This window comes from Urocampus carinirostris, chromosome 3, assembly GCF_059441175.1.
Source record: "Urocampus carinirostris isolate Australia breed hairy pipefish chromosome 3, RoL_Ucar_1.0, whole genome shotgun sequence".
In the NCBI taxonomy this organism is placed as follows: domain Eukaryota; kingdom Metazoa; phylum Chordata; class Actinopteri; order Syngnathiformes; family Syngnathidae; genus Urocampus; species Urocampus carinirostris.
In genome coordinates this window covers 22993751-23007421 of record NC_142351.1, presented here as the reverse complement: position 1 = coordinate 23007421, position 13671 = coordinate 22993751, and the positions used below count along the sequence as shown (strand labels likewise).

Here is a 13671-nt window from a genome sequence, read left to right as displayed (position 1 = left end):
AACACATAGACTTAATACTTGATTCAAGATAAAGCAGGAGACGACCGAAACACTGGTCTCAAGTCGAGATTTATTGTTGTTATTTAAATTTGAAAAAAATTAAAACAGTAAAAAATAATTATTAATGAGTGAATATAATCTGGATAAGCTAATATTTTTCATTTAAATTGTATTGTTTTGCATTTGCAGGGAAATTTGTGTTGCTGTTTGACTTCAACTCTCTTCAGTGTGTAATGAGACTGTTTTGTATTTATATTTTATGTGTTTTTCAGGGATCCCGTGCAAAACATGAGATATTATTCATTACTAAATAATTTGGTGCATAAAGTTTGATTACTATTGATGATAATTAAAAAAAATAAAATCGGGGGAGCCGTTTGGGAGCCGAAAGAGCTAGCTATTCTCAGTAAGCCGAGCCAAAAGAGCCAGTTTTCTAAATAGAGCTGTCCTCCTGTGTGTGACCAGTAGGGGGTAGTGATGCTTCACATGACAACGCATTGTCGGAAATGTTTATTTTAGTCTCCAATTTTAAAATGTTAGCAAGGTGGCAACATACACAGTTATGATCTGTCAAAAACATTACACTTAAATAAGGCCACCAATGCAGGAAGCCTTCCTCTATTTTACAAAAAATGCAAATACAAACTTCTGTGTCAGTTGGACTTCACTATTTAGGTAGAAATTAGTGTTAAAATAATTAAAAAAAAAAGTTGTTAAAAAATATACTTGCATACATTTTTAAAGAAAAGTGCAACAGCTTGATTGCACTCAGGGTTGAAAAGATGCATATACTTTTCTTTTTGTACGGAGCATGATGAAAAATACAAACATATTTTGCAATTACATGTGGAGTGATCCAATTTACGTTGTTTTTATTTCGTATTAAATAACTTTAGACAAGTGCAATTTGGTAGCAATTAATGAGCGTTGAATCTTCACAGTTACATTTATCCTGAATCGGGGATTCTTTTTTAACTTTTAAGCTTAATGGACAACTGTTTATTTTCTATTACCATGCAAATTCTGCCACTGTCTGACCTGAGAGAAGTTTAGGTTTTGCACGTCGACACCATTGATCTTGACCACAGCGTCTCCTGACTGCAGAGCAGGGCACTGTCTGCGGTCCCAGACCCTCCTCACCACGGCTAGCTGACCTCCTGGGCCCCCTGCCGTGATACTGAAACCCAAACCGCCGCTCTGGCAGCGCTCCAGGCCAACAGGCACCAACTCGCCAGCGGGGAAGGACCCTGTACCCAAAGGGAGCGCCGGGCCAGTGTTTCCAAGAGGGCAATGAGGGGGCACTTGGTGGTTAGCCGGGCACCCGTTGAAGCCACAGGATGTGATGTCCCGGGGGGACTTGGGGGCCAAACAAGTCTGCGGTAGCGAGGGACGCTGTGCGGGCCCACTGGCGGGCAAAGTCCCGCACAGCTTGGACGAGGACATGATGGGGAAGGTGGACGTGGACAGGTCACTCTCGGATGACTTGGAGCTCTGATGTTGGAGGAGCGAGGATGAGGAGGACCGAGTGGGGAGGGTGCTGCTGTTGTAGCCAATCATGGAAGACCTGCTTAGAATGGGAGCTTGTGTTAGTGCCTGTTGTGTTCCTCTCCACCATTATGCAAATATGTTATGAAGTATTCCACGTGCCAGACGACTCAAAAAATTTTGTCTTAAAGTTGACCCATGTGGCTTGTTTCCTGTCAAGATATGATGTCATTGAAATAACACAGCAGAGAATCCCATTAACACAACATGTGAGGCCAGCTGTGAAAAAGACAGATCTTGTAGTGATGTATTGTAGTGATTGCATTCCACTCATTTCTGCTGGGAGAAATTGGAACTTTGGCTTGGTCCTTTGTGTTTTTCGCTACGTGTGTCGCTGGTAGATTTTGTCCGGCTAGCTCTCCTTTAGTGCTGGGGCTGCTAAGTCAAGTCACATTTATTTGTATAGCCCTTTACCTCAAAATGTCTCAAAAGATTGCGCAGTATATTACACCATACCCTGATCTTAAACCCACATGCGGCAAGGAAAAACTAGTAAACCTGAGCACAAATAAAATGAGAAACCTTGAGAAGGGGCCTCACAAGTGGTAATCCCCCGTCCAGGATGCCGAGGGCTTTCCTGTTTTGTTTGATCCCGGTTGGCCTCGTTAACTGTTTAGTGTGTGTCGTTTGGCTGGCCGGCATTGCCTTAGTGTCGCCGTTGATGCTACTTTTTGTTGTTGGGTAGCAGGTATCCTGGCTGCTCACAGCGTGTTTTTTTTTTGGTTGGCCAGACGAAAAGTTCTCTTAGGACAATCATAACCTCTTTGACTAATTAACACGTAAAACAATATGGCGACTGGCTTCCTAGGGTACTGGTCTTCCTCGTCACAGCTCAGGACATGCTGTCCTAAAAATGCACTATCTTGGAAAACAATTGGACTATCATGATTTAGTATATGTAGAGTTCACGCAAAAACCATGAACTATTTCCTTACATTTTGCATGTTAAAGAATTTTTGATTACTTTTTAAGTTTAAGTGATGTGATTGTTGCTGCATGAAATCACCTAGCAATGCTAGCACATTAGCTCACCTTTGAGTGCCCCCATCAGAGTCACTGTGATTGGCTGACATCCTCTCAGAGGGGGTTGTGGGATGGGTTGTCGGGAGCTCAGAGGAAGTGGGAGTAGGAGGACCTGTCAGCCCGTTGGTCAGTGGTTCTACTGAATAGGAGGATGAGGCTTGGGAAATCCCTGGAATGACAACAAAGAAAAAGAGAACAATGAGACAAATTCAATGAATTTTTCTTATAATTATTGAAGAAAAAAATGCATGAGCTCTGCTGACCTGAACCGCCACTGGCAGCCTCTTGCACGTGGCTGTAGGTGAGCGGTCCGCGTTGGTGGTTTTCTGGGGGAGTCTGCGGCTGTTGGGTGGGGGGAGTTCAGAAACACATTTTTAGATGTGGCAGTAGATTTATTCTTTAAAAATGTGAAATGCAGGACTCTACTCATATATTAAGATTATTCATAAACTAAGCCATACAACTTTCTAATCGATTCGATTGTGATCAAACAATCGGTGATTCTTTAAGCAATCAAAGTGATCATTGAATGTGTGTGCAAATTTGAACACACTGACTTCACAAATTCGTTTACCACTCCAGGGATGTGTTAAGCTAACGTATTGAATGTTTGAATTCAAATTCAAATTTAATTCCTCATTTATTTTTCTATACTTCATCACTGTCCAGTTCTTCAATGCCATCAAGAGGTAATTGTTGTTGTTTTTCTGTATATTACTGTCAGTGTAGGGCAAGGGTTGGAAGCCTGTGGCTCGCGAAAAAGATATGGCTCTTTTCATTAGTACATCTGGCTCAATTATTTAAGTCAAGTCATGTTTATTTGTATAGCCCTTAATCACAAAGAGGCTGCAGATATCACAGATTATTGCAAACTACGGACTATAATTACACCAACCCCTAATCCAAAACCTACATGAGGGCAAGGAAAAATTCGAGAAGGGACCGCACTTGAGGTAATCCCCCTTCCAGGATGACCAGGCTGCAATAACAAATAATACACAGATATTGTCAACATGAAATATAGGTCACTCGAGTGACCTCCATCTTTTTATCTCAGTGTGACAGGCATGCCTCCAAATTTCCAAAGTTTAGTGGGGAAGATTTCTCCATTGGAAGATATATTGTCATCTATGTAGAAATGGAAACTGATATTATACTTGCAAATAACATCAACTAATGGAAACATGTAAATGCTGAAAAGGAGGAGGCCAAGTACTTAACCCTGCGGAAATCCACAGGTAACACTAAAGGGCTCACATGTGAGCCGTTTTTAGGAAGGCGACAAGACAAATTAGTACAGAGTTCGGTCAAGTACATATAGGGCACACCAACAGTCCATGTTTTGGCTGTCCATCGCTAAAGAATCCCTGATAGGGAAGCTCATTTAACCTTGTATGTTCACTGTTGAGACTATTTATGATGAAAATCAACTCACAGAACAAACTGTAAACAACCAAAAACTCCAGCAAAGCACCCAGAGCAATTTGATTGGGTGAGCGTTAGGAATGGGCAGAGCTATACACGCAGAGCGTACACTCCTTTTCCCGCTTGCCCAACGCCGTCTGCACCAAAAGGTAAATATATTAGTATCCTCATTTGCAGTATTTTGTGACATTTTCACAAAAAATTTGCTCACAACTTGTTTTGAAACCATTATTTAGAACAAAAATGACAGTCAAAATGAGCGCAAAGGACAGTGTATAATATTTAGTGCCTCCTACTGGTAATTTTTTTTCATTTAAAAAAAAAACATTGACGTGAATATTAAGCAAAAATACATGAACTATACCAATGTTAAATTTTATAAAAAGTATAGGTCCAGAAATATGTATTTCTTTTACATGTTAGAGATCGCCTCCGTGTTCATCTGGCATCTTGCTGCTCCACTGTGCTTTGTGTCACAGGTTTTCGTTCACATTAGTCAATAGAATGCCTTCTAGTGGTCAATAACTACATATTGGGGATTTAAGTAACTGCGTGAGGGAGAAAAATCTTAAGTGGTATATTTATATTGTTATGGGACACAGGTTCGGGCATTATTATTATTATTTCATTCCAACGTCACACAGTAAAATAAAAGGTGCTGAAGAATTAGTTTTTTTTTCTGTAGAGAAGGTTTGGCACTTGTGTTGGATTTTGTCCTAAAATATATGGAGTGGCTTTCTCTCCTCAAAAAATAAATCAAATTACTTTGGCTGTATGGTCCTTTGGGTCAAAAAGGTTCTAGACTTTTGGTGTGGGTCATGGCAAAAGTGCTTTATTTTGTAAATACTGTGTAATTATTTTTGTTGAGAATTAATAAACAACACAAAGGTGTATGCAAAAAAAAATAAAAAGTTATTCCAATAAGCATATTAACCGATCTTGTCATTGTATTAGTGTTCAATGATTATTTTTGAAACACCATCCGTGAATATGATTGGCCGGAAAATCTTTATTTAGACATTTCTCTTAAAACAATACATATACATTGCAGTCACTCATTTTCCAAACCCTTATATACTCTTGTGGGTGCTGAAATCCATCCCAGCTATTAGATGTGGGAACAAACCGAAGTGCCCGGAGAAAACCCATTCAGGCATAGGGAGACTATGGAAACTAATAAAGGACGCTGGAAGCTTCAATTGAACACAGGATTTCTCAACTATGAGGCACACGTTGTGACGAGTCCCCAGTAACCATGCCGCAATATACAGTACAGACAAGTTTTGTTAGACAATTGAAGGGAAATAAATAAGTAATATAATCATAATTTCAGGTAAGGTCATTGAGTTTCACCTTCAGGGTGACCACTGACGGAAGTCAGCTGGAACGGATTCCAGCTTGATTTATGTATTTTACGTTTATGCCAGGCTTTTTTTAGTGTACGTTCAAAACATACCAAAGACTGACTCGCAGTTTTGGTAAAGAGGTGTGATAAAAATGTAATGTAATGGTGAGCAGCGGACGTACCGTTTCCAGCGTGTGTTTGGGACAGCCGTCTGGGTTGTACAACATTGGGTACCCTCGCCTCAGGACTACGTCCACGCTCTGACCCATCGGGACCGACTTGAGCATCTCCACCACCTCTTTGTGGGAACGGCCTAGCACGCACATGTCGTTGATGTACACCAAGATGTCGGCTGTGGGAGAAACATTTTAGAAAGGGTGAAATTAAGTACACCAGTGAAGGTTACAGTATAGTATAGTTTTGACCCGGAAGCCAAATAACTATTTTCAGTCTATAAAGTGAATGTAAAAGTGTGTATTTTTCGTGTTGGTGTGTGTCAATGGATTATCAGTTCATGGGAATTAAACATAATCCACCCTGTTTAAATCTCTTGCCGCAAAACAAGTAAGAGCTGTCCATCACATGATAGCCAGGACGACTGGTGGCTCCCGTCCTGTGGTGGGCTAGCTAGAGCAGAAGTACCTTGGTGGAGGGCTGCGGGGCCTCCAGGGGTGACACTGTACACCTGCAGGAACTCCCGCGCCCGACTTCCTCCCACGATATTGAATCCGAAGCCTCGTGGGCCTTTGGAGAGACGCGTGTGCACCGGAAAACCTTGCAGTTGACCCGGCTGGTCCGTGAACTCAGGAACTGAGGGCAAGGATGAAAACATTATTGCTGCCTGAAATATTTTGTTGTTGTTGTTTTAACATGTGACTGTAAGTGTGAGAAATGTATGCTGTGGTTACAGAACCTGAACACTTGAATAAAGTGAATAAAGTATAAAGCACTGACATTTAATCCTAGATTTGTATTAGACAGGGATTATGTTTCTATACTGTGTCAAATCATATGGAGCAGTCTTAAGTACTTATTCCTACCCTACCATAACTTGATGCTCACACTTAAAGTATATCTTAATGGTTTCAACAATTACTACTGCAACTAAAGTGAAATAAAAAAGAAGGCAAATGAAAATTAAGTCATTCTAATTCTTATTTCTGAAAAAGAAATCTGGAAAATGCAGCTTGAAGTCCACTTCTAACGCCAGGGAAGTTGATCTAGCCAACCACTAATGCCAAAATTCATTTCAATGTTTTTTTTTTTTTTTACCAACTATTTTATTCAGCCAAATACAACACCAAATACGAATTAACAGAGTTGGGAGGGTTACTTTAAACATGTTACCCGATCCAGATGCCAATTACCTAATATAACAGCAGTGTAACTTGAATACTTTCAATTACTTTTGGGTAACTCCAATACCAAATATGCCAATAAAAGACAAAAATAATGAAATCTAAATAAATTCATTTAATTTTGTTAAAGATAAATGAACAATGTAACCTTGAAAAGGAGATTTAGGAAACCAATATCAGGTAGTTCCTTTAATCCAACAAAAAAGCTCAAATTTTAACCACGTAGTATAGTTCATCTTTAACATAGCAGACAAGATATACTCTGTTTCAGTTAACATTAAGAACACCTGATATTGTTTAAAACACACAAAGTGTTCAATTTCTAAATTTCCAACAAATTCTATGACTGCTCGTTATCTCTCTCTGTCTCTCTCGTGTCAGACACACGATTAGTCCAGCAGCGCATTATGTATATATAAATGTGAGTCAAGTAAATAAGTGCATGAAGTGAATGAATGGATGGATACTTGAAGGATGCTGAGGAAAAGGACACACCCTCAGGCATTTAATTGTATTAATCGTTTCATTTTATGTCGTTTCAGGCAAATGTTCATACTTTGTTGATGTTGTTTTATTAATTGCACTCGATTTATATGGCACATTTCTGTAAGTGTTACAAGAGTTTTTGGCCATGTAAATATGTTTTGTACTCTGGCAGCAGGGGCAGTTGCGGGGGGACCTGAGAGTGAACGCACTGGTGTGTGTGTGTTAGTGAAATGAATGAGATGGCAGGGGGGCGGATGGAAAAGGCGAATGTATACAAAAATAATGTGAACAAAGAAAAGCATAAAAGGAGTTAAAACCATCGCACACCGGACTACATCATTGTCCATGAAGTGTGCAACATAAATATTATTTTGAATAAAATTGTAATCCTGCAAAGTAACCTTATTTTACTAAATATACCTGTAATCGATTATGTCTCTTTCTCTGTAACTAACAGAAAACAATGACATTTTTTGATATTCTGATTATGTGACACAGTCACATGTGCTGTATTCCGTTACTCCCCAAGCCTTCTAAATAATCTGCCAATACATAAATAAAGAAACATGTTTCATATGTATATTCAATTATTTTATATCAAAATATTTGACTGTTCTAAATTTCATTTTTTAAATATTTTTAATGATTTGTATTGTTGGGCATCAGTTCAATTAAGAAACGCACCATTTTATGATAAGTGCATGTTTTTACATTAGCTAAGCACAAGCAAATATTATTTTGATCATGTTATTAATAATAACTATACTTTTCAACCATTTCTAAGAAAATATTCTAACCCCCAACACTGTGTATAGTCGTATACATTCTTTATATTTGATTAAATCAGTATCTAATTCTGTTTAACTACTGCCAATTAGCATGTATAAAAATGATTTAAGACATGTTTTCATACAAGCAGTATTTTATTGTAGAACTATTTGATTTGGCTGGTTTGATATTGTATGGCTAAGTTCAACAAGGTTTTGGTATACTGTAATCCTTTTTGTGAATTTCCATTTCCTTCAAATATATATCTTTGTCCCTTTCTTATGTTATAGAGTGTCACTGTGGTCAAAACTGATCAAATAGCAGTGAAGTAAAACAAAAAAAGGCACAAAGATAATTTTCGAAAAATCAATTGGGAAAAAAACATATTAGTAAATGAGTAAGAACAATCCAGAAATGTTCGTGTGACAGAAAGACGGTTAGAAATTTTGTAACTGACATTCTAATAAGTGATTAGGATTTAATTGTAAGGAAAGTATTAAATGTGTAGACAAGGTGAACACAACTTAAGGGGTGGGTATCGGGGTTAACTAATAAAAAGGAGGTAACAAATGACAGCAACATAAGGGATTGTATTAGAAATATGTCATGATTGAAACAAGTGTTTTATAAGGTGATGAAGAACACAGCAGGAACACAAATATCACAAAAAAATCTGGCATATACTGCCTGCTGCTGCGGCCCAAACATAAAAAGGAAAGAAACTCACGCTCCGTTGAACAGGAAGTGGTGTCTCTGTTTTGAGCGCGAAGATCCTGTCTGGTTTTGGAAATATGACTGACAGAGATTGACGTCATTACTAAATGTATTTCCTCAGGTCACAGTGCAATAGACGTCACGCGCATACCCGTATGAAAACAGTTGGCCATTTTGGACGGGTCGAACAGACACAATTTGATTATATTTAGGGGTCTACACTGTTATATTATTGGCTATTTAAATGAAAGTGGAAGGTGTAAGGCATTGTTTTTTCGTCTCCCTGCTATAGTTACTTCTCAGGGCGACAAAAGTAAGGAATTGTAGACGAGTAGGCGACAAACATGGTTATGAAGGCTCAGTAGAGTAGACCTAACACTGAAATCGTACCTGTGAAAGCCTGTTCTGAACATTTCGTAAACATTGGGTGATCAGGAACAAAAAGTAATTTCAGAATGAATAGTAGGGAAGCTACCACATATTTCTTGTTGACTGTTTTTTGTTAAACACGTCACTTAACCTAGCTTGTCAGTCCAGACATTTGTTTTTCCTGCCAAGTGCCAGCTAAGATTAAGAGCACTTGGCCTCTACCTGGAGCTGCTGAGACATACAGAAACAGAAATGATTATTTACATATTGTAATTATACAGCCATAGCTCTCTAGCATCTAATGAAGACGAAGTCAAGACGTTACTTAGGTCTACTCGGCACGATCCTTAGCTGTATCTAGACAAAGGTTGTTGATTCTGCACGCAAAAACTTCTTGAGCCCAGCCATTGATAAACTAGTCGTAGGCCTTTAAAGGGATCCGCAGATACGGGTTATTTAGGGCCAAAACAGATATCTATCATTAGTATTGAGAGGAAGCCGATATTTGGACCCAATCTATATTTTCTGTCAAAGCTTAAAGAATGTCACAAGAAATGTTTAATAATGCAAAAAGAAACATAGAATATTTGTTAAAAATTCAAATAAAACTTACATAGTTGAAACATTTGAAACATCTGAAAGATGAATAATCTTTCACTCAAACCAAACACCAACAGTGCAGGATATCAAATAAGGCTTTGCAGCAACTCGTAGAAAGGGTACAAAAAAACGTAAATAGTTCACAGAAACTTTTTACGATAAATAAATAAAAAATTCAATACATCTAACGTGACTTAAAACAAAAAGTGCAACAGAATTTCTAAGGAGCTTGCAAATTGAAATCTTGGATTAGCCAGATTGACGAATAGAACTTTAGCGTGTTTTTTTTATGCTCTTACAATCACAAACAGACACGCTTGATTTATTAACTAATGTTATAAAAAGAGCTAATTTAATCGATGGGTGAGAATCTGGCTCCCACTTCCAAGAGACAGCTCAGAGCCGTTTTGTTCGTGAACCTCACGCGTAGATTACCGTACCACCAATGCACCTATTCTTTTAGTGCATCAGAAGATACAGTGGAACCTCGGTTCTCGACCATAATCCGTTCCAGAACCCTGTTCGAAAAGCGATTTGTTCAAACACAGAAATCATTTTTCTCATTACGAATAATGTAAGTCATTTTAATCCGTTCTAACACCCTGAATGTTTACCTTTGTTTACCTTTAAGACACAAATAACATAAATGTAACCCAGGCTAATCGTACGTTTGCGTTAGCGTAATCTTCCGTGCGAAAGATTACGCTAACATGAACGTGTAAAAATAAAAAAAGGATAAAGAAAATAATTATGAATAGGATTTTTTACCTTTGTGGTGGTCAGCAGAAGGCGAAGATGGACGGTGAGAGGGATGGGGGAGGAAGGAAAATTATTGTTTGGAAGGAGAGTCCCCTTCCATAAAAACTTCGGGGAGCTCTTCTGTCTAAGGGGTGCTCACACATTCAAATCTCTTTGCTACGGATGACTGGCTACAGGACGTTCTTTTCTCTTAAAATATCTATCCAATGACACTTGCTTCTGTCTTCTTTTTAGCACTTTTCGGAAGTGGTTCATGACAGTGTCATTAAAGTCATGATGACTCTGGTGGCTGCAGCTTCATCGGTGTGGTGAAATTCTGTAACTCGGCCCATTTGCTACACATTTGTTTAATCTCGGACGTCCCCTAGTGTATTGGAGGTGCAATTGCACCTGAGAAAATTAAAAGAAGTAAAAAAATGTGATGTGAAACATCCACCCCGGCTTTCGAACTCCGATTTTTTGACCGAACAGCGAAGCAAGAATTTCTCGAAATTTTTGGTCGGGCTCCGATTCGTTTGAACTGAGAGGCGTTCGAAAACCGAGGTTCCACTGTACTGTATTCGTAATCGCTATCTAGCTATATTGTTGTCGCTATTTTGTATGGTGACTTCATCCCAAAAGATGTGACGTAACAGACTTGGAGGAGAGCGAAAACCCCCACTGCTGAAAACAACGTCAGGTGTGTGGAGACCCGCCGCCTTTGGGGTTCTGCAGTCAAAGTAACGCATCGCTTTTGACCGTCAGTAACGATAACGGCGTTCTAACGGCAGAAAGTAAATATTTAGGTTATCCCGTTACTGAAAAAATAACGCCGTAACGTAATGGCGTTAATTATAACGGCGTAATTCCCAACACTGGTTATGCACCCAAAAAAGCAACGATGAAAACATACACTACCCGACACACAGCGGTCACAACTTGGGTTGCCCGAATGTAACTATCTGCAGAGACGTCACTCACTCGCCGTAGAAAGTTTCGCTGCCATTGCCGAACGTCATGTCCCACGTGTCGGCAAAGGGTACTCTCCCTCTTCCTGCTCCTCTTCCACTGTTTTCTGTTCCTTCGCTGCTCCCTGCACCGGCCTCACCCCAGGACTGGATGATAGGTAGCGTGTTGGGTGGGGCTCCGGCAGATCCGCCTAAAGGACAAAGTTGGGTGTCGTGTCTTTAAATTGGGGCCCTCCTTTCTCATCAATGCTTCAACCCGATAAAGTTGTCCTTTATCACACAAACACATACACACACTCACCGGACAGGCCACTGTCCTCCTCGCTGTTGTCTTCTTCAACAGTTTTTTCCAGGTTGCTGAGAGATTTGCTCCTGGTCCGGAAGTTTCTCAGCAGGTTTCGATGTTCCTGATAAGTAATAGGTGGAGTGTCTGGACTTATATGGACTGGCCGAGGTGTTCCGTAGTAGTTGCCTATGATTAGAAACAGGAAAAAAATAATACTAGACTTGGGTCAGAAATGTCAAGTTGGCTGGAGTGACAAAATACATTAACAAAGGGAAAAAAAATATTTTTAATGATTAGTTTTGTAGGGGAAATTATAGCTTGATTATTGTTTGTATGTGCCTTTGTATGCTTTCATCCTCAAAAGTACCTTAACGACGCCAAAGATTATGTCCAGGTGCTGCTTGTATTCTTGCAACAAATATATACTCTTGGGGCCCGCCAACTATTTATCAAGATGGGCTTCACTTTAGTGCCGGGAAGTCTGCTCGAGAGCTTTCCTCCCCACATTCCTTTTTCCTTACAGTGGCGCATAGTACCTTTTGTGTTACGAAGTTTCACTTTCCCTACTGCTCATTCATTATGCTCACATGCCATCTAGCGTCCAGCAATATTCATTTTATTTAAACGTGTGATTTCTGTGTAAACCAATCAGATGTGTTTCTTGTATTCATTTGACCTTGCTTAAGCCTTGCTTTTCAACTAATGAGTCTCTAGCCATTGGGGGAGCGTGGTTCCTTCCTGAGCCGATGTTGGAAGCAGATCTTGGAAGCACGTGCCTCAGATGGAAGGTCTGTCAAAAACCTGATTTCCGACTCAGATTGTGTTCTTTTTTTTCATCTTAATACAATTTCAAGTTTTACAATTGGCACTCTTTAAGAAGAAGTTAACACTGGAGTTTTGGCCTAACATAATTACAAAGGAATACAAATACAATATTAAGAAAGTGAATTTTGATTTGATTTTTTTGGGCACATTTTTTTTTTTTTTTTTTTTTTATAACAAAATTAGCACAATAAGTTTATTTTAAACAGAATGACACAAGGGTTTGAATGAGTTTTTTGTTAGATTTTTTTTTTGCCGGTTTGATCGTTTGGATTTCTGCTTAGATTTCTATTTTTTTATTTTTGTTTGAGATGGTTAATTTGTTTTGTTTTTGTTATTTAGTTTTGTTAGAAGTTTTACTTGTTTGAAATGGGGATGCCAGACCTCTTGACAATATTCAGATTTACTATGCTAAGTAAAACATTCTAACCATATAACAATAAAGTGATCTTACAGTGATTTTCAAAACCAATTTACCACAAAATACAAAAATAAGACAGTCAATAATATTTACTGAATGTCCCTGAATGGATCATTAAAGCCCTCGCAAAACTGCAGCCTCACGCCAATTCAACAAAATGACTCCTACATTGGAAATAAAACCACAGACAAAGATAAAAGTGCATTTACTTGCAACAGTGTGTGACATGCAATCTGTGCATCTGCGCAACAGATACAGATGTTACAAGGATTTGCGCACACATTGTGTGTAAACTTCATCTTTCTCCGTCCCTCTAGTGTCAGTGACTGAAATGGAAGAAAAAATTTGTCTATCGGCGAATTATGTATATGTAAATATATTTTTAAATACAATTGTAATCCTGCTGCGTAATCCGTATTTTAACTCATCATACTTATAATTTAATTACGTATTTTCTTCTGTAACTAAAACGGAATACAATTGTTTTGGGGCAATCCTAATTACGTAATGCTGTTACATGTATTCCATTACTCCCCAACGCTGGTTGTGATCAACTTTAGAAATATTATCACTTGCATGAGGACACATATAGTAGTAGTCAGTCCTAAAAAAATTTTAATCACTCCAAAAAGGTTACCTTTGAATTTCCCACTTTCAAGTAGCGCTCCCGACTCCTCCAGAGAAAAAAACTCCTCGATGGAGACAAAGTTGTAGTCTACACCGCTTATCTCCCCGTCCCGAGGCTGACGGGTAGTACCTGTCGAGCAAACGGAACGTCATCAAGGTGCGACGCAAAACTCCAT

At 38.9% G+C, this 13671-nt stretch overlaps 1 protein-coding gene across 3 annotated transcripts in view; it reads right to left on the bottom strand.

Moving 5' to 3' along the window:
• Positions 1-13671, bottom strand: part of magixa (MAGI family member, X-linked a) — a 42824-nt gene that overhangs the window by 19961 nt on the left and 9192 nt on the right. For all 3 annotated transcript variants that reach the window (XM_088331131.1, XM_088331133.1, XM_088331132.1), the window contains exons 5-13: positions 13506-13625; positions 11641-11811; positions 11353-11530; positions 8678-8745; positions 5981-6148; positions 5521-5690; positions 2832-2910; positions 2578-2737; positions 1039-1564 (exon numbers count right to left, since the gene is read on the bottom strand). In XM_088331131.1, coding sequence (XP_088187257.1) covers positions 1039-1564; positions 2578-2737; positions 2832-2910; positions 5521-5690; positions 5981-6148; positions 8678-8745; positions 11353-11530; positions 11641-11811; positions 13506-13625 — 1640 coding nt within the window. The remainder of the gene's footprint in view (positions 1-1038; positions 1565-2577; positions 2738-2831; positions 2911-5520; positions 5691-5980; positions 6149-8677; positions 8746-11352; positions 11531-11640; positions 11812-13505; positions 13626-13671) is intronic.